Source organism: Rattus rattus, chromosome 2 (genome assembly GCF_011064425.1).
Source record: "Rattus rattus isolate New Zealand chromosome 2, Rrattus_CSIRO_v1, whole genome shotgun sequence".
NCBI classification, from domain to species: Eukaryota; Metazoa; Chordata; class Mammalia; order Rodentia; family Muridae; genus Rattus; species Rattus rattus.
The window spans coordinates 190,598,451-190,624,183 of record NC_046155.1 but is presented as its reverse complement, the minus strand read 5'-3'; the positions used below and the strand labels follow the sequence as shown (position 1 = coordinate 190,624,183).

Sequence of the window (25,733 nt, the reverse complement as noted above, 5' to 3'; positions counted from 1 at the left end):
CTTGTAGTTCCGGGACTTGGGAGATGGGTGGGGGTGGGGATGAAAAGTTCAAGGTCATAATCCTACACAGCAAGTTCAAGACTGGAGACGCTGTCTAAAAAACAAACAAACAAGCAAACAAACACAAAACAAAACACAAACTCCTGAAATCCCTTATGGTTTGTGACGTCCTTTCAGAGGAAGATCATCTGCGTAGGTAGCTACAGGAAGAGTTAAGGGAGGCTGTCTGATGACGGGCCTGTCATTTAAAAGCCAAACCTGAAAAAAGCTGGGAAAAAAAATCAGTTGACGCCAAATTCCTGGGCTGTCTGTAAGACGAGACTATAGCCAATATGGCTTTGTAAGGAAGAACTTGTGAGGGGGCAACTCTACCTTCTTCCTGAAGAGTGTGGAGGGAAGCATGACTCGGGAGAAGCTAGCATCCTGGGCCAGCTCCCTTTTCTACAGAGAGAAAGGAGGAAAATTGCTTTCTTTGTGGAGGTGCAAGCCCACTTGACAAATGACCTCCCAGAGGGTATCAGAAGTTGTGCCTCCCTCAAACAGCTTCTTCCTTCAAGATTCTTCCAACCCAGCTCAAGCACAGGGGGAGGTGGGCAGAGTACATTCATTTTTGCCTGAGCTTCACCCTACAGATTTGCAGCCGTACTTGATTTTAAAAATATTCTCTTTACAAAACAAGTCTATGAAATGGGCATTAAACAAATAAAGAAAGAAATAAACAAAAAACATCTTGGTTTTTTAGTCTATTCAGAATATAAGCTTCTGTACAGATGAGTGTGTCAGAGCCTGGGGCAATAGGCTCACATGTCCCTGCCAGAGACGCCTCCCACAGAATCTTCTTCATTCCTGGCTAAGGGGCAGTAAACTTTGAGGAACCAACTGGCAGGGTCCTTGGCTCTAGTGAAAAGCAAAGCAGATAGGAAGGTCAGTGGCTACATTGGTGCCATGGTCCCTGGAGCAGGTCACCAAGCTCCAGGGACCACCAGCAGGGTGAAAAAAAAAAAAAACAAAAACAAAAACAACAAAGGACAAAACTGTATTAACTTCCAGGAGTCAGTGCACGGAGAGTCCTTCTGGTTGGAATGTCTGCCAGTGTGAGGACGGTGCTCTCCTACGGTGCTGAGTGCTTCCCCAGATATGGGAGCATGTGGAGAGCTGTCTTCTGGTACAAGGAGTGGGGTTGACCATGCTATGTGCCCATGTTGGGTCCTTCTTTGGTCTGAAAAGTGAGAGCTTGCTGCTTGGCTTCTTCCGTGTTTTGGCACACTGGGTTCTGGGCACCAGAGGAGCCAGGCTCCAGAAAGGGAGCTAGATACACCGTGAGATTAATGCTGTGAAACCAGAGATTCTTAAGGGACAGGAAGCTGCAGCAAATGCAAAGCCAACATAGGTGACTTAGTGGGTTTCAGGCCAGCCTAGGCTACGGAGTGAGACCTTGCCTTAAAATTAAAAATAACAACAACAGCAACAACAACAACAACAACAACAACAACAGCGGCAGCAGCAATGACAAAATAACAGCGAGAATATAATACCTAGAATTCAGACATTCATCATGGGGATGTATTTTCCTATAATTTAGGAATTACTTAAACTATTTAAGGGTGACACAAAAATATTGAAATTCATTTACGTGCATCCAGCCTCCCAATCCTTCGGATGACATGTTTCATGAAGCTTATTTTGAGAATGTAAATTAAATCTCCCAGCAGACTTCATTCCCATTTTTCTTAACTATGTCATTCAATTAAATTGGTATGACAGGGAGGTGTGCTTGATGCAGATCACAAGCTTGACGGGATGTTGAGCCGGGCCACCTGCGCACTTTGCTCAGGCTGAGGACAGTGGGCAGGTTGGGGGATGCGGTCTCTACAACCTCAGCCTCTGCCAGTGCAAAGCACATGTTTCTTCCCCACCCCCTGACCCCCAGTAAAACCCAAAGGAAACACTCTTTCAGGATGGTGGATGGGTCTACCTAATGCAGTTACTTGCCAGGCTGCCTTTGTCTATCTGCGATTTTCCTGCTCTTTTTAGAACGTACGACCAGCATAGCCATTGTACATAGTGTACTGTTACTGTATGATAACTCCACGCGAGGGCTGTGTAACGATCAAGCCAGGGTAGCTAGCCTTTGTATCTCCTGAGACTGACCATGTCTTAGCCTACAAATTCCTTCCTTCCTTTTAGTTCGTTACAAAAGAGATAATTAGTTATGAACTGTAGTCACTCTAGTGTGCTGTACAACACTGCTTGTGTCATTATCATTACTGTGTGTGTGTTTGTGTGTGCGTGGATGTGTGCATGTGTTTATGAGAGTATGCGTGAGCATGTGCATGTATGTGTGCATGTGTTTGTGAGTGTGTGAGTGTGTGTGTGAATTGTACTGGTACCATGGCATGCAAGTCTTAGAACAAGTTTCAGGCATGCCGTTCTTTCCTTCTGCTCTGGGTTCTGAGCCTAGAACTCAGGCCAGCAGACAGGCAAATGCTCCTACCTACTGAGCTCTCTCTCAGGCCCCATTGCTTGTGTTTTTAACACATAACATTATTAAGTTCCTTTAGTATATATTTCAGCATTTAATTAAGAAAAATTGTAGCTCATCATCTCAGAAACAGTAGTCTTTTATGTTACAATAAAGGAAAAATATTCTAATTACATGTTTGGAAACCTGTGTTAGAGAAGGCTTTAAACTGCAAATAAAAACCTCCACTCATACCCTTGTCCCTCCATACCCAAACCACCACCTTTAATGGTTAATAATAATAATAATAATAATAATAATAATAATCCAGATATGATTTTATAATTCTATGAGGACCAATTTTATTTTTGACTCTTTTCATTTAATTCTGTGTATTAAAAAATAATCTACAGGAAGGACAGAGACTCACCTTACTCATTGTCACAGGGTAAGTCAAAACCATATTTAACCATTGTGGTAATAGTGAAAATGTTAATTTTTTTAGTCACTATCTACTGAAAATGAGTGTGGTAGAGAATATTCTGTGAGGAGGTAGGGATTTATCTCAGTTGGTGGAGTGCTGGATTCACAAAGCCCCGGGTTCAAAGCTCCAATGCCTTGAACCTAGATATGGTGCCACATACTTGCAACCGGAGAATAATTCTGGAGGCAGAGATAGGAGGACCCGAAGCTCAGGGTTACCCTCAGTTGCAGAGTGAGTTCAATGCTTGCCTGAGACACCTAAGACCCTGCCTCAAAGCCACAACCATATGGCTCTCCGATATTCCTCGGATGGACCTTTGTGGTCCTGTCCCTGAGGCCTAATTCCAGCAGAACTGCTCTCACTGAAGGGCCAGAGGTTACCGCTCTACCACACAACGATGGACAGAGAGCTTTGTTTAGGAGGGATGAGCCCAAGAGGAGGCTGAAATAGATGGGCACCAATTTCTTACATTCAAGGCTAATTGATTTCCAGCATTAGATTTCTAAGATCAAACCTGGCTATCGCTGCAGTAGATACTCTTTAGATCTTAGAGGAAAACGAGAGATAGGGGCTGTTACTGAACTGCCAATCTGGAGAAAGGCAAGTAGAGTCAACGCTTCATGGAGGATTTGACGAGTCCTCAGAGTGACAAACAACTACATTTGGACCCATTTTGGGGTTGGGTCCCTCTACTGAATGCAGTGGCAGGAGATTTAACATATTAAATCAAGTTTGTTATTTGTGAAAAGGTATTTTAAGCAGATTGGGACTTGAAGTGATTCCGATTTGTTTTTAGGCTTATTTCATTTTTAGTTTATAAAATCCTTTAAAGTATTCCTTTGTTAACTATCTAATAATTTCCTTAATAATAAGAATTCTTTGAGATGTGTCATTCTTGTAGAATTTAAAGCAAACTACTTCTTAAAATCCTTATCAAGTCATACTTTGATTTTTGCCATTTAAATAACATTGAACTATTTGTGATTTTGTTATAATTTGATTAAAAAATTTTTTTTTACTTATTCACTTTCCATCCTGCTCACTGCCCCCTCCCAGTCACCCTCTTCCACAATCCTTCCCCCATCCCTTCTCCCTTTCTCCTCTGAGTGGGTGGGACCCCCTGGGTATCCACACCCCGACCCCACCCCCCAACTCTCCTGCCCCACACTTGATTTTTTTAAACCACTGAAAGAGAATAGAGTCAGAGATTCTGCCTAAATTTGGATCCAGAGAGAGTAAGGACTATGCCTAGTTGAAAAAAGAAGTTAAAGGGCAACAAAGAAATGTTACATGATACAATGTATGCGCCTACTGTGGGACAGTATTTGGTTATATGAGGGCCTGACACACAGTAACAATGTGGGAGAGCTTCAAAATACCCCTGCTAAGACAAACGAGCAGGAGGACGCAGTTGTGACCCTGTTGATATGAAATACCCACACTGGAGTAATTCGCTGAGACGGAAATGAGAAGTGTGGTTTGATAAGCTTCCGTTTGGGATGAAGAGACATCAGAGAGCTGCTGTACCTGGATAACGCTGTGAATGTTTTCAGTTCTACCAGCTTGAGCGTTTGCGTGATTAAAATGGGAAAATTTGCCATCTATATTTAGCACAATAAAAATAATGAATGCGAGAGCAAAGGATCCAGCTCTGATGGTCTCACTCTGTTACCTGTGGGTGTGGAGGTGAGAGACAAGAGTGAGGGAAGGAGCCAGAATGAGCATCAGGAGGTCATCCCCCACCCCATCCCCAGCTGGAGAGGGGGCGGGTGGGGCAAGCAATCTGATGCAGAGGAAGGCAGGCAGGATGGAGGATGTGGGATAAACAGGCTGGAGGGAAGCTGGTGGGGTTGGGGGGCAGGGGGTGGGGGGTGGGGGTGGGGGTGGGGAGGTAGGGGGTGGGGGGTGGGGGTGGGAGGAGTTGGGGAGTGGGGGGTGTGTGTCCTGGAGTGAGCAGAATGAAACACAGAACAGGAGAAAAGTCAGGGAAAACATAGCATGTTTGTGGGGGGCTCCTACCAACAGAAGACAAAGGACTTAGGATAAAAGCCATATATATATATATGTATATACATATACATACATATATATTTACATATACATATATATATATATACATACACATACATATATACATATATGGGTGTGAGGAGGACTCACACCCATGTCTTACAAGTAGGCTCTGGAGCATTTCCAGCTGACTGGGCTCAAGCTATAGCCGTGTGACCTTTCTTCTTGCTGTGTGGAAGTGATTTGTTCAAATATAAAAAGTAAGACCAAATCTCTCAATTCAACAGTCCCTTTGTGATGGCCATAATATCTGACACTGTGTTTTATGAGAGATATATCCACCGTGAGAAGATATTCTGTTCCCCGCAACCTATCCAGTGAAAAGTTGGAATAGGCCATTCATTTAATAGGGACTCTCTGACTGTGAGTTGTAATTCACCACACATAGTCAATTTATGAAAGTGCATCTTATCTTCCAGAATTGATCTTAAACCCATTAAATATGTCTATAACAGTTTGAGAATTAAAAGGATTTTTACTATAGAAATGAACTCTTAGAAATGCAATTGAGCCCCGAGCCATGCCCAGCAACAAGCTTTCATGACTAGTATAACTACCACTCATTAAAACAGCTTCTCTTTGCAGCATATAGAAGCTATCATAGAGACCCGCATCTGGTCGCAGTGCTGAGAAGTGACGGTAGCGTGCCCCATCCCAAATGGGAAGTCTATAACATTAACCTGGCACCCAGGGCATCATGACTGATGAAGGCATGGGAAAGTCAATGGGTGGAGGAGCAGGGGGTTGGTTTTGAGTGTCTTCTGGGTATGATGGGCATGGTGCACCCATGAACTCTTTACAACTATGATGGCTTGCACAAGATCCACGACTCAAGAGCCCAGCATGGGTGGTAGAAAGGCTCTGTGGTTGAGGAGTTACAGATTGTCAACAACTTTGAGGGACAGGCAGTTTTCTTCAGTGACAAGTCTTCGATAGAATGAGTATGCCCAAGTGGTTACCACTACATCCATATGGCCAACACTAATTAGATTCAATAGGCCTACTTGTACACAAACACACACACATACATCCACACAAACACACACACATCCACACACACACACAAACACACACAAACACACATACACAACACACACACATACACACAACACACACACACACACACACAAACACACACAAACACACACAAACACACACACACACACAACACACACACACACACACACACACAAACACACACACATACACACACACACACACACACACACACACACACACACACACACACACACACACACACACACACACACACACACACACACACACAACACACACACACACACACACACACAAACACACACACACACACACACACACACACACACACACACACACAAACAAACACACACACACACAAACACACAAACACACAACACACACACACACACACACACACACACAAACACACACACACAAACACACACACACAAACACACACACAAACACACACACACACACACACACACACACACACACACGCGGACATGCAGGCACTCAGGCACACATGCAGGCACAGAACAACAAAACCAGAGGAGAACATAAATTAAAGAAGCGGATGCAAGGGAGGCATGTGGAACGTTGGAGATGGCGGATATGATTAAAATGCATTGTATGCATATGAAATGCTGAAGAAAGAGTACAAACATAGCATATGATTTGAAAATCACTTATCAGTTCTCCACTAAGGGGAAAACATGCAGGCCTGCTGGCTTTGAGTCTGAGATCTCGCGAGCTCATTATAACCAGTGGTATGCTACTTAGCACTTTGCATAAAAAACCATGAAGGGAATGATTGGAATCTCCAAGTTGTTTCGTGAAACACCTGTCTTGGAAAATGCAGTGCACAAAAGGCCCGTTCCTGGGCTGTGGGACTAAGATGCGCTTCCCCCATTCTACTGCTTCAGGAAACTGAACGCTTGCACACCAGAAACTTCTAATCCTACAGAAAGTAAAGTTCCCTGCTCCAGTTTAATCCATGGTTAAGCTGCTAGTCATGTGACCATGCATCTACCACTTCATTTCCAATCAAGAAAGAAAAGCAAAATGGAGTCACCTTGGTTCTGGGACACTTTTGGTAGAGAGGGAGTGCCTCTGTTGGAACAGGTTTCAGAAGCTGGCCAGGCTCGCAATGAACTGTGCAGTGTGTCCCCTCCACCAAACACACTTTGAAGCTGAGGTTGGAGCTTACCAAACCGTCTGATGGTAACCTAAACCAGAAACGCCACCCATCAAATGATGCAGGGACCTGTTCCTCTCCTGGTTAAATGTTAAACACAGAGACTCCTTTTGCTAGACCTGCGTTCTTCACATTGCATTCCTACCAGGCTCCAAAGAAAAGTAACATTTCTTTGGTTTCCACCTGGCTGAATTTATTTTCAATCTGCACTTGTTCTGTAATCCTGCCCCCCTCCCCATTTCCTCACCTCAGCCTCAAGAACCCGTGTTGCATGGGCCTTGGTTTGCAAAATGCACCCCGTACCCCATATCCCTATGCAGTTCAAGTTGTTTGGAACTCTGGTAAAATTGCCTCTGCCTCCTGAGTGCTGGGATTTGGTGCCCACAGAACGGGGCCTGGCCTGCTCTGTATTCTTGTACTGCAGATTTCTCTTGTTAAACACAACCGCAGAGAACAAAGTGCTTAGAGTCAAGAGACAGGAAGTTTCAGGGTTGCAAAGCTACCTCCCGGGATGGGTACCCCACCGTTCTCCAGCAGAACAAAAATAGTCCGTGTCTATAATGTTCAGTACAGCTGCTACCTGCCCCATGTGACCACTAAGCACTCAGAGTGGGGCTACTGTAAGGAACTGAGCTGTTGACTATATTGAGCTTGGATGTAAGCGGCAGTGTACATGTATGTTGAGCAACATAACGTAGAGAGAGGTCAGAGCACCATCAAAGTAACCCCACACATTCAGTCGTCTTCAGTGGACGTAGCTCATGGAGTGAGACCAGGGGTCTTCGGTAACTTGTGACTACCACGACTTCCTAGCTGGAACTGAACATTTTGAAAGGATAAAATGACTTCATCCTTGTGTTAGTTTTTCGTCATTGTGATGAAACACATGGAAAAGAAAGGTGCAAGGGAAGAATGGGTTTTTGTCCGTTTGTCTGTCTAGGCTCACTGTGTTGGTACTATCCATTCATAGTCGCATGATGACATTCGTCACTTCTGCGCCTGCCCTGAGTGGAGAAAAGCAGCTTACATCAGGGCAGGGAAAGAGAGGGAAGAGGGTTGCCTAGGAACAAGCTATTATTTTCAAAAAGGATGGCTCAAGGGACTTTCTTCCAGCTACCAATCTCTACTTCCAACGCCCCCGTTCAGCTACGAACTCTTCTATTGACGTGGGTTCTGCTCAGCCACCCCATCACCCTCGACAGCAACCCTAGATGGGGACCATGCCTTCGGCAAGGAGCTCCTCAGAAGGTAGCTCGTATCCAAACAGTGATCCTTGCCTTTATTTAAACAAAACACTGACTGGAGACAAGCAGGACGGTCAGATCGGTGCTGGATTATAAAACACACACTTCAAATCGCAGAACACCGTCTTTCGAGGAACATTTGTCAATTGACAAACACTTTGCAGAGGAACGGTATGCGGGAACTTGCTTGTACATTTGTGAACGGCTTCTTTAATTAAAATAAAGACTCCCCGAAGCTTTCTATCTTTGCACTCCAAGCTGTCTCGCAGGCAGAAAGTCTAGCAAGACTTATTTCCAGTCTGCAAATGAGCCAATCTTGGAGTTGAAATTAGATTTTTGGACACATGTCAAATAAACAAGGAATGCATATTTTTTGACATTTCCTAGCATTGATTTTCCTTCATAAAGGCTTTTTGATGAGAAACGCTTTATGGATTTAAAATTAACATATCAACCTTGGCATGGTTCTACTTGGGGCATGTTTTTAGGCTCGGGCACTTATGGCGAAGGCGGTGTGGCAGAGCCTGGAGTTTCGTGCTTGATGGCGTGTGTTTAGTCATCCTGACGAATGCTCATCTTGTCTGGTGTCTCCTTGAATACATCATGGTGCAAGCCGCATCCATGTGGAGTCTTGATTTTAACTCTAGTTCTTTAAGAAAGAATGAACCCATTACAGTTGACAAAATATTTCATTATAATTTATGTATTTTCATAAAAACAAACCAAGATCTCCTTAAAGAGCAGCAAAGGAAGCCAGGCATGATGTCACGGGTCCATGGCTCTGGTGAGGGCTTCCTTGGCTACCTATTGAGTTTAAGGCTAACCCGGGATATAGAAGAGCCTGTTGCAGAAGGAAGAACAAAGAAATCTGTCCCCCAGCCCTCACATCAGCAAACACTGAACGCCTGTTGCCTTTCTGTTTCTAAACTCAGCGTATTGTTAAAGGGCTCTATATCCTATTGGCTAATTTGAGCTTTAATTCAATCATAACTTAAATCTTTGCATCTTCACTGACTCCTTCCCTACACAAAGACAGATGAGAAGGGTCTGATTCTCACCTCACTAAAATCCTCAGTAAGTCCAAAGTCCCTGATTTTCACCACAGATACAACATAACCATACTCTGCATGTGTCTACGGATCTAGGTTTGATGCAGTGTTTACAACTTGGAGCTGTGCGATTTTAAAGACCGGTTCTGAGGAAAGCGGTGCAAGGCAGCTTTGCTTTAGAAGACTCAGGAGGGGCCTGTGTTGATGAGGGACCAAGGCACATGCTACACTGTCACCCTCTAACCCAGGTCTTTTCCATGCAGGCATTGTCTATTAAAGAAAGGGGTGACTGTTGAGGGCCTAAAGAAATTCCTTCTCATATCCTTTGCAGAATAGGGTTTTAAGAGGAGGAGAGATGGCTCAGTGGTTAAGAGTCTTCCAGAGGACCCAGGTTCGATTCCCACTATCCACACAGCGGGTCACAGCTATCTGTAGCTCCAGTTCCAGGGGATCAAACTCCCTCATTCAGACATATGTGCAGGCAGAACACCAATGCAAGTGAAATAAAAATACATTTGAAAAAAGAATATGGTTTTACAGGCCTCTTATTCTTGTTTGATTTCCTTCCGGTTGATATTAAATCTTGTTTCTGGATTTCTAATTTAAAACAGAAAAGGATTCATTAAAAATTCAGTTACTATTCAAAAAAAGTCTCTCAGATATACTCCAGTCCGAGATAGCACCAAATAAGACAAACATGTTTGGTTTATCGGGGACACAGGAGGTTTGACTCTCACAGCTCTTTTCCTTCTAGGTCAGTGACTATGATGGTCCATATTTGGCCGCTATTTTCCAGTATTAAACATGTCAACATTTTGCATAGGAGTCATAAAAGTTAGTGAGGTAGTTCTGATGCATTGTGAGAAGGCCGCAGGGAACAGTGCATCATTGACATTCCTCAGGAAGTCAATTAATGCTTTTATGAGCCATAGCCCAAATACGATCAAAGGTTTAGCTCAGAATGGGGATCAGGTTATTTGATCCATATATATACTTTCTTGAGTCCTGGTGAAATATAAATACTCTGTGCTCAGTGGAAACTAAAATCTCAGTGCTCCCAGAAGTAAGAGAGTGCTCCCAAGAGTAAGAGATGTCATATGGCTGCGTGCACAAACTCACTGTCTGGTGTCCCAGGGAGCCTTTGATAAGCGATTTCTGTAGTGCTTCCGTATTCTGGATGGACTTTCTGCGGATCTCTACACATGGCATTAAATCCTAGGAGTGCTATTAAGACTCTCTGTTGTAAAAGTGCGTGAAAGCACTTAAACACTTTCTCAAGGCATCTTTGTGAGGTCAGGGAAACAGTTCTAACACTGGGATCACTGAGTGGAAGACAATTCCATTCTATTCCTGTTGCTTCTGCATTACTCGAGCTACTCCCTCATTCATTTACTCCACACAACCTCAAACACATGACTTTACCAGGAAGAAGAAGAATGTAGACTCAGGGCAGGAATACGGGGCGGGATAATCAGTACAAAATTTCAACTCGCATCCTAGGAAGTGGTATCTTCTTTTGAATCATTTTTTATCCTAGTAACGAATCTGCCATGACCAGGTCTGCCGGGCTATTGCCAGATGGACCTGGACCATCACAGAAAACCTTCTAATAGCATGTTAGCTGATCCTCACTGCTCCTTGGCATCTGGTGAACTCAGTGACAGAAAGACAGAAAGGGTCAGGGGATCTCATTTTCCAATGGGCGAGGATATGTGCAAATGAGGAATCCCTAATTCCTTAAGCCCCAGTCAATGAAATCTTCACCCTGAGAGTCATTCCTACTCTCCAAGGTTCATATATATAGCCCTGGTTTACCCTGAAGTAAGTGTATGCGTACAAGCCCGCCCTGAATAAAGTTATATGCACAAACTAATATCATCTCAGAGAGCTGTCTTATTGAAGATCATTGGAAGTCTTGATCAAGAAAGCTGTAACACTAAGATGCTCGAAGAAGCTCCCCTACCCCCGCACGTACTCCTGAGAGGGAGGGAATGGAGGACATAGAACCATAACTCGACTCCAACATGCATGCCACAGAAAACTATACACAGTAGTAGTCATGGATACACATTGGTCCAGGCACGCACCGCCAGTCATGTGACTAGCTGATTAGCCTGATTAGTCTGGAGCTCAATGCACAGGTGATGTAATGGATATTGGTGAAGCCTTTGGTGACTATCTTAGTCACTGTTTTATTGCTATGAAGACACACCTTCACCAAGACAACTTATAAAAGAAAGCATTTAAAATTGGGTGCTTGCTAATAGTTTCAAAGGGTGAGCCCATGACAATCATGGTAGGGAGTGTGGCTTTAGGCAGGTAGGCATGGTGAGAATTAATAGTTGATCCACACGCAGCAGGCAGAGAGTGAGAGACTGGGCCTGTTGTAAGCTTTACAAACTTCAAAGTTCATCCCCTCCCCTTACCCCCAGGTACACATCTCCTCCAACAAGGCCAGATCTTCTAATCCTTCCCAAACAGTTCCATCAGCTGGGGACCAAGTACTCAAATACGTGAGCTCTGGGGGCCATTCTCCTTCAAACCACCACAACAACCTATTAAATATGTCTGTATTTACTGTGCACCAAATGCCATTTTAGCTAATTTATACTTTTCTATTTAGAATTCACACTAGTCTTCTATTGGCTGCTGTGACATAGGCTGTTCTGGAGTACAGGTTGGAAGAGAGGGGTTTACGGTGATTAGTCATTGACAGGACCAGCCTTGCAATCAAAATGTCAACCTAAGCTCCTGTTTAGGCGTTATGGAATCTCTTCAGTCCTTCAACTGACTGGGTTAATGTCCTTTTTTGAAAGTTGGGCATCTGAAGCAAAGGGTGAAGATGAGGTCAATTTGTGTCTGCCAAGAAGCTAAAGATATGAGAACCAGTGGAAGCTTGGAGAGAATAGAAAGACTGCAGCAGAAGGGAGTGGGAGTGGGGAAGAGGGGAGGAGAGATCAATTAAACCATTGTACATTCATTTTATGCTTTGTTTTCCTTTCAACTTCAAATTGCAAGTGACAAGTGATGCTAGTTTAAAATACATTCACAGTGATTGTTGGGGGAGGGCGGTAATGGGGGGAGGATGGGGAGGGGAACACCCATAGAGAAGGGGAGGCGGAGGGTTAGGGGGATGTTGGTCCGGAAACCCGGAAGGGGAATAACAATCGAAATGTAAATAAGAAATACTCAAGTTAATAAAGATGAAAAAAAAATACGTTCACAGATTCTTTGCTAGTTTCTTTCACGCTAAGGCCTAGTTCTCCACCCTTTGAGGATAGCATGGATCTCCTGTGTAGATTCAAGTTGAAGTGATGGTGAGTGACTTGGAGGGTTAGATCCCACAGGTGGGATTCCCTCTTTGTCCTCTCACTTGGGTCACGTGCTCATAGAAAGGTTAGCTGTCGTCTTGGAGACAAACAGCAGAGAACAGGGCACTGTGGTGAGAGACCATGCCTTCAGGGAGCAGCCAAGGCAGAACTGAGATTTTTTTTCCCTCCAAACACATGGTTCGAGGAGCCATCCTACAGCAGGTCTCTCTGCTTGAGTCAAGCTCTCAGAGGGATGTTCCCCTCTGATTGCAACCTCATGGCACCCTGAGGCACAATTCCCAGCCAAAGCCTTTGTTTGTGTTTGTGACTCCAGACCCTTAGAAGCTCTGGGACATAACAAATGTCCTAAGAAATGAGGAGCTGTGGGGCTATTTGTTACATGACACCAGCTAATGAATCAACCCAACAATTCTACTCCCTTCTACAACGAAACAGAACAAGTCAAATTAAAACAAAGATTCACATTACCCAGATTTCTTAAGGACAAAGGGACGCTTAATGATAGCCATCCCCCTTGAAGTCAAGTTCTCACATAACCCAAAGGCATTGCAGCCATTCAAACGACCTCTAAAGCAAATTCCCAAGTCAGGGAGATGGTTCAGTGGACACTTGGCACCAAGTTCGTGATTCAGAGTGTGACCTCCAGGATCCACACCAGGTCCATGACTCTCAGTGTGACCCCCAGAAACCACACAGTTACAGGAGAGAACTGACTCCCACAAGTCATCCTCAAATTAAATAAATGTATTAATTTTTTTAGAAAGTAATTTCTCAGGATTTGCAGTTTAAATATATAGGCTACTCATGATACCACACTGTATTTAAACAACATTGACCAAATACACAAATATCGAATGAATGTTTCCAAAATACAAAAGACGTAAAACCTTGAAAGCTCTCAGAGGAATGTAAGAAACATGGTAAAAACCAGGCCAAAGAAATCGCCTGCCTCATGAAGTCATATTAAAATGCAGCTTTTTAGGCAGAACCATTCAGATAACAGCAGACAGACATATGAAATTAGCCATCAGTCTAAAATGACTGTAAGTCACTTGAAAAGAAAGTCTTTGACAGGATTCTGATCCCTAACTGTGACAGCCAACCTTAGGCTATCCACGGTCAGTGTGGACTACGCGGGGCCTGGTGGAGGCCAAGGCTGGGGGTGGGGCTTGATTTGCACAGGTTTTGAGGACATCACACTTACCTGAGTCTTCATTTGCCCATGACTATGATTATTAACCCTGGGGCAACTTTTGTTTGTGTGTTTGTTTTCCTTTTGGGGTATCACGATATCTCACTCTCCTTCAACTCTTACTTCCTCTGCTGCCCAACCCTGGCTTTGTGAGGCACGTCACAGGACACACACAGGCTTCACTAGAACAACAGACGCTAATGTACGCACAAGCTTGACTTAGCCAAGAGTTAGGCCTGGGCACTAAGACTTGGCTAACTTGTACCCTCCTCCTGAAAGCTCCTCATGAGCCCGCAATTCTAAAAGAAATGTTTCCCATCCACGATCAATAGCATCTTGTAAAACTGCACACATTCCTACCCAGCCTGCTTGAGATTTAATATCAGCATTAGTAGCCATTTGTTGTCGCTGGAACCTCTAATTTAGTAAAGGTTAGGGGATTGGCACAAACTTCCCCTTGATAGACAAAGGTGTGTGTGGGATCTGCTCAGCTCATCTTTGACCTCTCAGAACATCTTTCCTTCCTCTTCCTTCTTCCCTAACAGGCGCCATCAGCCCTGAGTAACTTTGTTTCGAAGTGTGCTTTTGAGTTTTCCCTGCACTCATCATCCTAGTTCCTGAGACACTGAGGCAAAACGACTAAACCTCTGGGGATAGGGGAGGGGGAGGGGACATGTTGGGACGATGGGATGACGAGACGACGACCACGACACGGACTCGAGTCCTCCTCCACTTTTACTCTGAGGGTTTTGAGAAGACTTTCTCTGGCCCCCTGCATCAACTGAACACGGCAAGGAAAGCGAAAAGGTCTGGTGTGGGGGTTTCGCGCATCTTAAAACGAACATCCCAATAAACAGAGAGCCGAATATCCCAGCATAACTCACAACTCCTCCTTCCAAAATAAATACAAACATTTTCATAGGTCGAGTCCCACACAGGAATGAAGAAAAAGACCAATCTGTTTTTCTGTAATCAGTTCAAATATATCTGAGCCTGAAAGGAAAATGCAAGCGGCGGCCCTAGCTTACCCACAAAAGGAAGGCGCACACCACCAAGCACCACCGGATGTGGTCAGTACTCACCCCACAGCCCAGGCCGTTGCCCCCTTCACAGGTGACTTTCTTCTGGCCCCGTTCAGGCAGCAGCCCAGCTCCGCAGCCAGGACGGGGGCACAGCACACCTCCCATCTGCAGCACGCACTCCTCGGCACCATACTGCTGGTACCTGTTGTACTGGAGGAAGCCAGAGGCAAGGGGTGAGCTTTGTACAGTGAGACAGAGCGGTCTCAGGTCTCAAATGACTTACTTCTGCCTGAGGCTCCCAGTTGAAGGACTCTGGGATTGTGTTCTCAATTTGGTTCACTTTTGGGGGTGGGAGTGTATGATAGTGGGGGATTTGAGGATGAGGATATGGGGGTAACGGTGTGACCCAGCACAGAGAAAGTTTTCCAAACTCAAACACAAAATGAACTAGTTCATAGCCAGGCATGGTGCCAAATGCCTGTAATCCCAGCACTTGGGAGGTAGGGGGCAGGAGGACTTTGGGGTTATCCTGAGGTACAAAAAACTTTTCCTGAAAACCCAGGGGGAAAATGATGTATATATTTAACATATTTTTCTTTAGAAAACATATTTTTTTTCACCCAAATCTAGTGTTCTGTGACACTGTGTTCATAAGCTGTACTCTAACTGTTAGGATGTATATGTATGTATTAAATGATTAGTGTGATCAGTCTTTTAAGGCAATATATTTGCATGTTTCTATTCCAGATTTGATGGGGTCTCATAATCACTAAGAAAACAGACCTCACAGTTGTTGACCACCTGCAGGTTGATGGTGGGCTTGACTGCCAGTCAAAGAGCATTCGCCTGGTATTCTGCCTGGTTCTCTTTCCACTGGCTTCATTAGAACACAGAAGGCTGAGCAGCCATAGCACGTACACCATTACCTCAGCCGCACCAACACCATTACCTCAGTCCCGCCAACACCATGGTTTCTGTAACTCCAACCCTCAGCAGCGCCAAGACTTGCGATGGAGAACCCAGATAGGATGGTTTGAATGAAAATGTTCCGCAGTGGCTCACAGTGAGTGGCACTATTAGGGGGCGTGGTCTTGTTGGAGGAAGTGTGTCATTGGGGGTGGGGTTTGAGGTTTTTAGACGCTGAAGCCAGGGCCAGGACCAGGGCCACTGTCTCTTCCTGTTGCTGTGGATCCAGATGTAGAGCTCTCAGCTACCTCTCCAGCTCTGTGTTTGCCATGCTTCCGGCCATGAGGATAATGAACTGAACCTCGGAACTGTAAACCATACCCAATTAAATGTTTTCCTTCATAAGAGTTGCCATGGTCATGGTGTCTCTTCACAGCCATAGAAACCCTAACTAAGACACCAGGCCAGCCCCATGGTGCATCCAAAGCTTCCTGAACAGGAATGCAAGCAAACATAGACTTCTGCTGGGCCAGAGAGAAGGTGCAGAAAGGAATGAGAGGGAAGATGGGTGGGAAAGGGGTCTGGAGAGGGAGAGAGAAGGCCTGGGGATAGGGCTAGATCAGAAAATCAACCAATCAATCAATCAATCAATCAATCAATCAATCAATCAATATCTCTGTCTCTCTGCCTCTATCTCTCTGCCTATCTCTGTCTCTCTCTCTCTGTGTCTCTGTCTCTCTTTCTGTCTCTCTCTGACTCTGTCTGTCTCTTTCTCTCTGTCTCTCTCTCTGACTCTGTCTGTCTCTCTCTCTCTGTCTCTCTCTGTCTCTCTCTGTCTCTCTCTGTCTCTCTCTCTCTCTCTCTCTCTCTCTCTGTGTGTGTGTGTGTGTGTGTGTACATGCAACACATTCATGTGCACAGGGAAGTACTCTTATTGGGAGAGAGACTTCTAAAGATATCCCTTCCTTCCTTTCACAGCCTAGGTTTATAGCACCAGGTCCTTCACCTATCGAAGAACAGTCTCCAGGCCTACTTACCATTGGAGAGACACCCTTAGGGCAGGGAGGATTCTGAAATCTCTGCCTTTATTCCCTTCTCCCTAAGGGCCCTTTAATCTGGGAGTCAGGAGATAGGTGAAATGTCCCTTCTTGATGGGATCCTGGTCTGGCAGTATAATTTGGGAAGGCCCAGGAGATGCCCACTTCACTTTTGTCTTGAGCCCACTTTGCAACAGAAGAGAAGGTGACCAGGCTCAGTGAGATACCCCCCCTCCCCTCTGCTGCCATTGCAAATCCATACACTGGTGCCTTTGGGGTTTCTTCATTGTCTGGGTTTGGGGTAGGGACAACTAGAAGCCATCTCCTCTTACATCATTTACTTAGTACCCTTTTGGGGCACCAGACCCTGAGGTCTTTTCTGTCAGAGTTCTAGGCTGTTCCCCACAGAGACCGCCATATGCTTATGTGTCGCAGTGATAAAAACACTGACCAAAAGCAGTTTTTGGAGGCAGGGGCTTATGTGGCTCACCAGTCACAGCCCATCATCTAGGGAAACCAGACTCAAAACAAACTTAAACAGGGGCCTGGGGCCGGGACTAAAGCAGAGGCCCGGGAGGAATGCTGCTCACTGGCTTGCTTCCTCTGCCTTGCTCAGAGATTTTTTTTTCATATACAGTCCAGGCCTACATGCCTAGGGATTGCACACCCCATATTGGGCTAGGCTCTCTCATATCAATTAGCAATTTAAAAAACATCCACTCCGTAGACATGGCCACAGGCCAGTGTGATCAGGGCAAAGCCTCCATTGAAGTTCCCTCTTGGCTGACTCTGTTTCACGTCAGGTTGACAAAAACTAACTGGGGCTCTCTGCTTCGGGAACGTTGTATGCCTGACTTCTTGTCTGAGCTCTGGTCCCTGTAGTGGTGTCCTTGGCCCGTGAAGAAAAACTGAGTTTCATGGAACACACAGCTCCTAAGGTATTGTTCTGACATTATCAGATCATCGTGGCTTCTAAACTCGGGTCACTGAAGTGGATTTGCCAAGCTATTAACTGGTTTATGCAACCTTTGCTGAGAGTCCACTCTGTATCCATCAGATACCCCCGAGGGCCCGATTTGAGGATGGAGCCCTGGAGACAGCCAGGATCCCTGTCCTCGTCTACGAGGTGATCACAGCAAAGGCCGAAAGATGAACATGAACAGTGTTTTGAGTGGGCGGTGAGCGAGGGGAATAATAACGAAGGATAGGATGGCTCCTGGGGGAAGGCGGTCATCACGAGTATACGCAGTGTTTGGGGAAAGCTTTCCAGACGAGGTACACTTCAGTGGATATCTGAAGGAGATGTGAAGGGAAGCCTGTGGCTCCCCAGGGAAGGAGTTCTGCAGCCAGAATAGCAGATGGGACAAAGGTCCTGAGGCCATATATACTTGGCTGGTTTGAGCGATGCTTGTAAGAGCAGTGGGATTGAGATGGAGCGAGCCAGGAAATAGGAGAGACAGTGAAGGCACAGGGTTCACGGGAATCCTGGATGTCTGGGTCCCTGATGGCTATTGTAAGAACTCGGACTGTTTCTCTAAAAGATACCAGGAGCCTTGGAGATCTCTGAGCAGAGGATTGGTATGACTTGACTGATGTTTTAAAGGCATCTGTCTGACGGATACACTCAAAATAGACTCTAAAGGGCACAGGGGATGCAGGAAGCAGAGATGCTTGCCTGAGCGCTCTTTGGCAGTCAGTGTGAGTGCTGATGGCAGCCTGGACCACAGAGATGGTGTGGAGGTGGGGGTCAGTGGCTGAAGCTGGACATGTGGAAAGGTAGAAATGATAGAACTTTCAGGCAGATTGCTTGCCTGGTAGGAGACAAAGAGGAGTCAAGTTTGAGTGTGATACATTCCCCTTAGGTGGTGAGGGAGGGAATATACTGGAATGAGGTATGGATGTGTGTGTGTGTGTGTGTGTGTGTGTGTGTGTGTATGTGTGTGTGTGTATGTGTGTGTGTGTATGTGTGTGTGTTATGGGAGTATAAAAAAGAAATCATTACTTCTGTCACACTTATGTTCAGTTCTGACACCTGATACACAAGTACCTGGGAATGTTGAAGAGCCCACTCAATGGCTTAGTTAATTTAGAAGGTGTAGGTTGTGGATATAAATTTAAAGTTCTCCTCTATTCCCTCACTTTTCTGGTCCCATGGAAACAAGACAGGAGAGCTGAATGAACCTCTTTATGTACATGCTAATGATCTGTATACACAATGGTATACACAATGTGTGTTGTCAATGGCACAGTCTATGGTTACATATTATAAACAGATTTTCATGGGAGATGGCTTTCTGGGAAATATAAGTAAGCTATGTATTTATTAGTGTAGGAAATGAGGTATTTCATTGAAGGATTAGATGATTTATATAATTGAAGGACTGTGTATTTTTACCTTTCTCTACCTACCTATATATACAATGAGAACTCTATAACTAAGCTGTCTCTAGCCCACTGTGCTTATTAGATGGAGCCTCATACTGGGGTCCATGCTGGCCTTGACCTTGAGGTAGCTTTCCTGCCTTGGCTTCTCAAGTGTTTCCAGTACAAGTCAACCCTCCAGTTTTCTCACTCATTTTTAAAACTAGACATCCTCTTTCCTTCTCTGTTCTTCTTCTACACAGGTTTCTCCTCACTGCGGGGCTTTGTCTTGGGGAGGAAATTAGGTTGGTTAGATTTTTTTTTTTGATTCTGAGGAAGTTCAGTCCCTTTGAAGTGATTTTTATGCAGATTCCTTATATCCATCCTGTATCCATCTCTCTCACTGTCTGTCTGTCTGTCTATCCATCCATCCATCCATCCATCCATCCATAGATATAGTATAGATAGATATCTGTACTGTGAACCTCAAATGACGGCTTACCAGCAGTTTGCATACACTGTAAGAACAGAATGAGTTAGTGGACTCTAACTATTAAGTTTCAGTAATTAAATAATTCTAATAAAATAACAGCAATGGATATTAATAAAAGTGTATCTATACAAATGAGTTTAAAAACAATTGTTCTTAATTGGGGGGTGCAGTTTACTGGTAGAGCACTTACCTAGCATGAATGACGGCCTGGGTTTCATTCTCACAACAACAATAACAACAACAGCAACGCACATACGCATACCACAAAGCACACATATACACCATACATAACACACACACACACACACACACACACACACAGAGACCATTATTCTATGAAATTTGTAAGAAAATCTTTTGACCTAAAACTAATAATGTGATAGTATTTGAAGCAAGCTTAATGCCCTAAGGAAATAATTTAGGCGTGTAATTAGCAAACAGCCTTGTTTAGTTTCTTTCAAGATATGACCCACATTTCCACAGACTCCTCTTAACCTCTCAGGGGCATGACAAACAGATTTTATTGGGAGCACACCACTCTAAGCTTCATGGAGAGTGTGCTAAGTAGAGCAGAATATCTATGTTTTCCTCAGTGTAAAATTTATGGAATTGTGGTAGGTCATTGATAAATGGATTCCAAATGGCAAAACCAGCTGTTCCTTTAACTCGTCTTGCATTATTTCCATGGGGGGGGGTATTTTTACTTTCTAACCTTGGATATCACTTTATAAACAGACCTAAATTTGGAGAATGTGACTACATGGTAACATAGCCTAGGCCTAAGAAAATCAAAGCAAGTAATTAGCCACAAATAACTTATTGTTTGCCTTTGGAATACATGGTGTGTGTGTGTGTGTGTGTGTGTGTGTGTGTGTGTGTGTGTGTGTGTGTGTACTAATATTAGATTATCAAACTTCTAATTTAAGCTTTGGTTAAATCTAGTTTACAAATTTTCAGACATGATTTCATAAAGTAGATAGTTCATAGATAACTTATATCATACTCTTATTGTTATCAAAACACCTGGAAAAAAGCAACTGAAGAGGGAAGGGTTTATTTTGGCTCAGTTTCAGGTATATTATGCTGGGGAAGTCAGAGCAGCAGGAGCTTGAAGCCGCTGGTCATATCATGTCTGCCTTCAGCATGAAGAGAGCATTGAACACTTGGGCTCAGCCTAGGGAGTGGTGGCACCCACAGTGGTCAGGTCTTTTCATCTTAGTCATCCCCTGCAGGCATGTCCTTTCCCTCAGTGATTCTAGGTCTCAAGTTGATAAGTGAGATCAACTATTGTATCTAAAATAATTTATATTTTGTTACATAATATTTGCAAAAGCTTTTTAAAAAATAATCACGCCATGAGACTCTTCACCCAAGGAAAATAACAAATCATTTGCTCAAAGTTCATGGAAACATAATGACAGATGCATTGTTAGAATGTCTCACCTCAGTAAAATCGGAGCTTATTTTTATGCTTTCTACCTTACTTGTGGGATAAAAATTCCTTCTTTTGTGTGCACTCACATAGACTCTCATAGATTCTCTTAAAAACAAGAAATATTCATTTGAAAGTACCAGGCTTATTGGGATTTCAACAAAATCATATTTTAGGATTCTAAATAATGACTCATGGGATAGTATGATGAAACAGATCCTGTATTTTGTTGGCTTGAAGGTAGTTAGGAGTGTTGGACTGAGCAGATTATCATTCAATAATGAGGCAGAGGTCACTGGTTCAAGCCCAGTGTGGGCCAGTGATCTTCCTTTTTCTTTTTTACTGATAGACTGCATGCTAAGTCCATGAAAGAACATGGGTGATTGCCTGAGGAGTCAGGCTAGGAAAGAACTGTGCTTTTGTGGCCTTCTGTTTTCTGTTTCACTCTTGGGCTTAATTTGCATGCTTTCCTGGGGAAAGTAAAGCAAGAGAGGAAATCTAGATTTTAAAAGTCAGAGAAATGTTAAGAACAGGGGAAGGAGGCTGAGACCAGGATGGGGGAGAGCCGGCAGATGTTCTGTGAAAGTGAGTCAGGACTTGTCAGCCATCCAGGAGCTGCCTGCCCCCAGGCAACTGCTTGGAGACTGGTTTTGTGCTGTCCTGGTGTTTTCCAGAGCATCCTTTTGGGGGCACTCAGGTACAGCTGTTGGGCCTCTTTTGCCTTCTTCCAGCATGGATTCTGGCTTCTGTTAACTGAAGCTATGAAGGTGGTCCTTGGGGCAGGTGGATGTGTCACTTGCCCTCCCTGGAGTCACTTGCCTTCTACTGGTAGAAGAGCTGCTGTTGGGAAACTGGTACTCTGTACCACACACCAATGCTAGCCCTTTGCCTACTGCCTGAATCCTTCCCATGGAAGGCGATGGGTGAAGCCTTGGGGTCACAGGGATGCACAGTCTAAATTCCACACTGGTACCGTGTAGGCATTCAACATTAGAACTCAGCTCCATTTTCCTTCCTTTTTCCATTTTGATAAAAAGAGAAACCAAACAAACAAAAAAACCTGTTGGCTCACTGCTCCTTAGCCACCCACTAAAACCCATTTATTGTTTACTTGCTTGGGTTAAAAATGCCAAGAACAACTATGTAAAAGACCAGTGACTTTTCCTAGAATATTTCCCCTCGTTATGTAGGGAATGCCCTATTTTCCCCACTCTCATTAGAAGGCTTTTTATTATTATTTTTTAAAGCACTCCTAAAATCATCTGTAATCTTATTTTTCCTCATTTGCGGGTCGTTAGTCTGAGAGTTAGTGACGGTCTCCGTGGTGGCTCTGTCACCTGCTGAGCCTGTTCTCTGTGCCTTTTCCAGTAATGTTCTTTGCTTCCCTGGACATCTGTCAGCTGCTGATGAAGTGAATTGGCTAGGGAAAGGGCTGGACCTTGTTCTCTGCATAGAAAACGCAATCATTAGGATGGGGAAATCGGACGCAAGAAGGAAGCTCATCAGTGTACGCCGGAGAAATGACTGGGAGCGACAGAAGGAATCCTGGATTGGAATTTACGGAGCCCTCGGGGTACTCTGACATGGATGGAGATGGTGCCAAGAATTTGTATCTCAACTTCTGGGGATAGAAGAATCTTTGAGAAGAAAATGGAAACTGACTAGCTTCTTTGTTTCTTCTGTGCTCTGTTAAACACAGCAGGGTATCTTCAGGGAAGACAAGACTAGGAAGGCAGGAACCATGCAAGATCCCTTCTTCCCAAGGGTTTTTAGCTGATGTGACTTGCTCAGACTCTGTAAGCAGGAGTTCCTAGCCCGCCATTTTGAAGGGCACGGCTCTGGCACTGCTGCCTTTACCTACAATGTGTTTTCCATTTCCTTTGTTCCAGAGCAAAAGCTTGGAGTAGTATTAGGTTAGTTGGCAAGCCTAAGCCCCACCCTGAATGCAAGTAGATTTTGGCTCTAATTTTCTCAGAAGGAACTGTGGTCCTTATGGCCAACCCAACCTTCCTTCCTCTGTCTCCCTGGACACTTTCTCTAGTTCAGTTTGTTCACAGCTCCCCCTTTATTTCAGAGTAAGTCTCTTCATCCAGTGCCGAGGCAGCCTGAAGGTTTCCAGGTGGTTATGTGGCCAGTAGAAGGGAGCGGCGGGGTGACACTTCTGTTCACAAGCTTTGTGTAAGACTGTGGGTGAGACACCAGAACACGTTCATTCCAGTGAACACTTATTTAATGAACCCATCAGAACCTGAATGACTCAGGTTTTTATAATGATTTTCTGGTCTAGAGGGTCTCATATGTAATGTGGTCTACCCTTGAACATGAGGTACTGTGAAGGAGGCCTTCTGCAGTGAGAGATGCGAGTGCAGAGGTCAGTAGAGGGCATCTTCCCCACTCCTGACACTGTGCCATGCTGAGGGTTGACCTTTGGTATGTGTCCTGTGTCACTGTCACAATCTCCAGTGTCATTCATTGGTCATTCTCCAGTATGCATCAATTTTGGCTTCTCCCCTCTCTCCTCCATCTTTCCTTGTGGTCTTGATCCATGAGAAACAAACGGTCCCATGTAGTCAGCTTCTTAAAATGTTTCCTCTTGACTTACCCAAAACTCGGCCACCTCCCTTGGTCTTGCAGACTCCCTGCTCCTTGGACCCCTGTGCTGCCTCCTTCTTACTTTTCCTTTTCACTACTGTCTTTGTGTGGGGATGCTGGGAACAGCCCTCACTTGTAGAAGAGTAGCCTCTGGTTCAGTCTGGCTCCTGGCTTTGGGGTCACTCTGGGGAATCTGAACTCCTTCTTGTTGGTGAACCATTTACTGACTTGCACTTTCAGGTTGATCTCATCATCTCTGTGATGTTTTCCATTGTCCTCTTTAGGCCTTATCTCCTCAAGAGGAGGGACCAACTCCTAGTATTTTCCTTCCAAGGAACGTCCCCTATTTTTCTAGACTTTTAAATCAAGATATGCACATGACTTAATTCAAACTCATGGAGACTTTTAATTATTGGGTCTAACATTTTTCCTTGCCATTGGCCCTTTTCAAATTTAATTCCTTTCTAGTCTGATTTAGATTTTCATTATCTGCCACCATAAATACTGCCTAGAAAACTAGATATCTACAGCCTTATTTACCTGACAACTTTGGGGGAAACCCTGGGCTTAGTTACAAAACTTTTCACCTTGGGCCTTGTGGTGGTTTGAATGAGAATGGCTCCCATAGTCTCATATATTTGAATACTTTGCCCCTGGTTAGTAGAACAGTTTGGGAAGGATTAGGAGGTGTGGCCTTGTTGGAGTGGGTATGGCTATGTTGGAGGAGGTGTGTCATTGGGGGTGGACTTTGAGGTTTCAAAGGATTCTTGCACTTCTCACTGCTCCTTCTATCTGCTTTGTGCTGTGGACACAAGATGTAAGGTCTTAGCTATTGCTCCAAAGCCATGCCTGCCTGCCTGTCCGTCTGATGCTATGCTCCCAACATGACAGACATAAACTCCTAACTTTCTAAAACTGCAAACCTCAAATAAACCCTTATGTAAGTTGCCTAAGACATATGTTTTATCAGAGCAATCAAGAAGTAACTGATAAAAGCATGAACTTTGAACTTGGCTGCTCTCCATTGAAATGATGTAATTGATTTCTTACTCATCCATCACAATTTCCAAATTGATCACACACATCAGGTGGAGATGTAAATTTCCCTTGTGGTGTTATGCTGTTTCTGTAGTGCCATGTTTTCTTTACATTCTTCCCAATCTGTTCATGTCCCATCTCTCTTCCACCGGTCAGGGAGCAACGGATGGTATTTCCATTTGCTATCTGCAGAAGGCTTGGGAGTAAAGCACGTCCACTCTCAGGGAACCAACGCAAGCCATCTTCCTTTCCGTGGTCACAGCTCACTGGCACCTGGAAAGCAGGCCTTCTGAGAGCTGTCCAAACCCCATGCGCTTCACAGGTGACACCTGCTTTGGGACGCAACTCAAACTTTATAATGGTTCTATTCATCTGAGGTGTTTAAAAATCCTTGTCCAGTGGCTGAGTTTCTAAGACTGAACCGTGAACATAAATCAGAAAAAGAACAAGAAGCTAAAATAAACACATCAGGAGCTGAAGAGATGGCTTAGCGGTTAAGAGCACTGGTTGCATTCTGGAAATCAGTCTGGAGGTTCCTCAGAAAATTGGACATTGAACTGCCTGAGGACCCAGCTATACCTCTCTTGGGCATATACCCAAAAGATGCCCCAACATATAAAAAAGACATGTGCTCCACTATGTTCATCGCAGCCTTATTTATAATAGCCAGAAGCTGGAAAGAACCCAGATGCCCTTCAACAGAGGAATGGATACAGAAAAAATGTGGTACATCTACACAATGGAATATTACTCAGCTATCAAAAAACAACGACTTTTATGAAATTTAAAGAGGCAAATGGTTGAACTGGAAAATATCATCCTG

At 44.4% G+C, this 25,733-nt stretch overlaps 1 protein-coding gene across 1 annotated transcript in view; it reads right to left on the bottom strand.

The window, feature by feature from the left end:
* Positions 1 to 25,733, bottom strand: part of LOC116892821 (E3 ubiquitin-protein ligase parkin) — a 415,671-nt gene that overhangs the window by 177,873 nt on the left and 212,065 nt on the right. The window contains exon 3 of the mRNA XM_032894706.1: positions 15,112 to 15,261. Coding sequence (XP_032750597.1) covers positions 15,112 to 15,216 — 105 coding nt within the window. The 5' untranslated portion in view covers positions 15,217 to 15,261. The remainder of the gene's footprint in view (positions 1 to 15,111; positions 15,262 to 25,733) is intronic.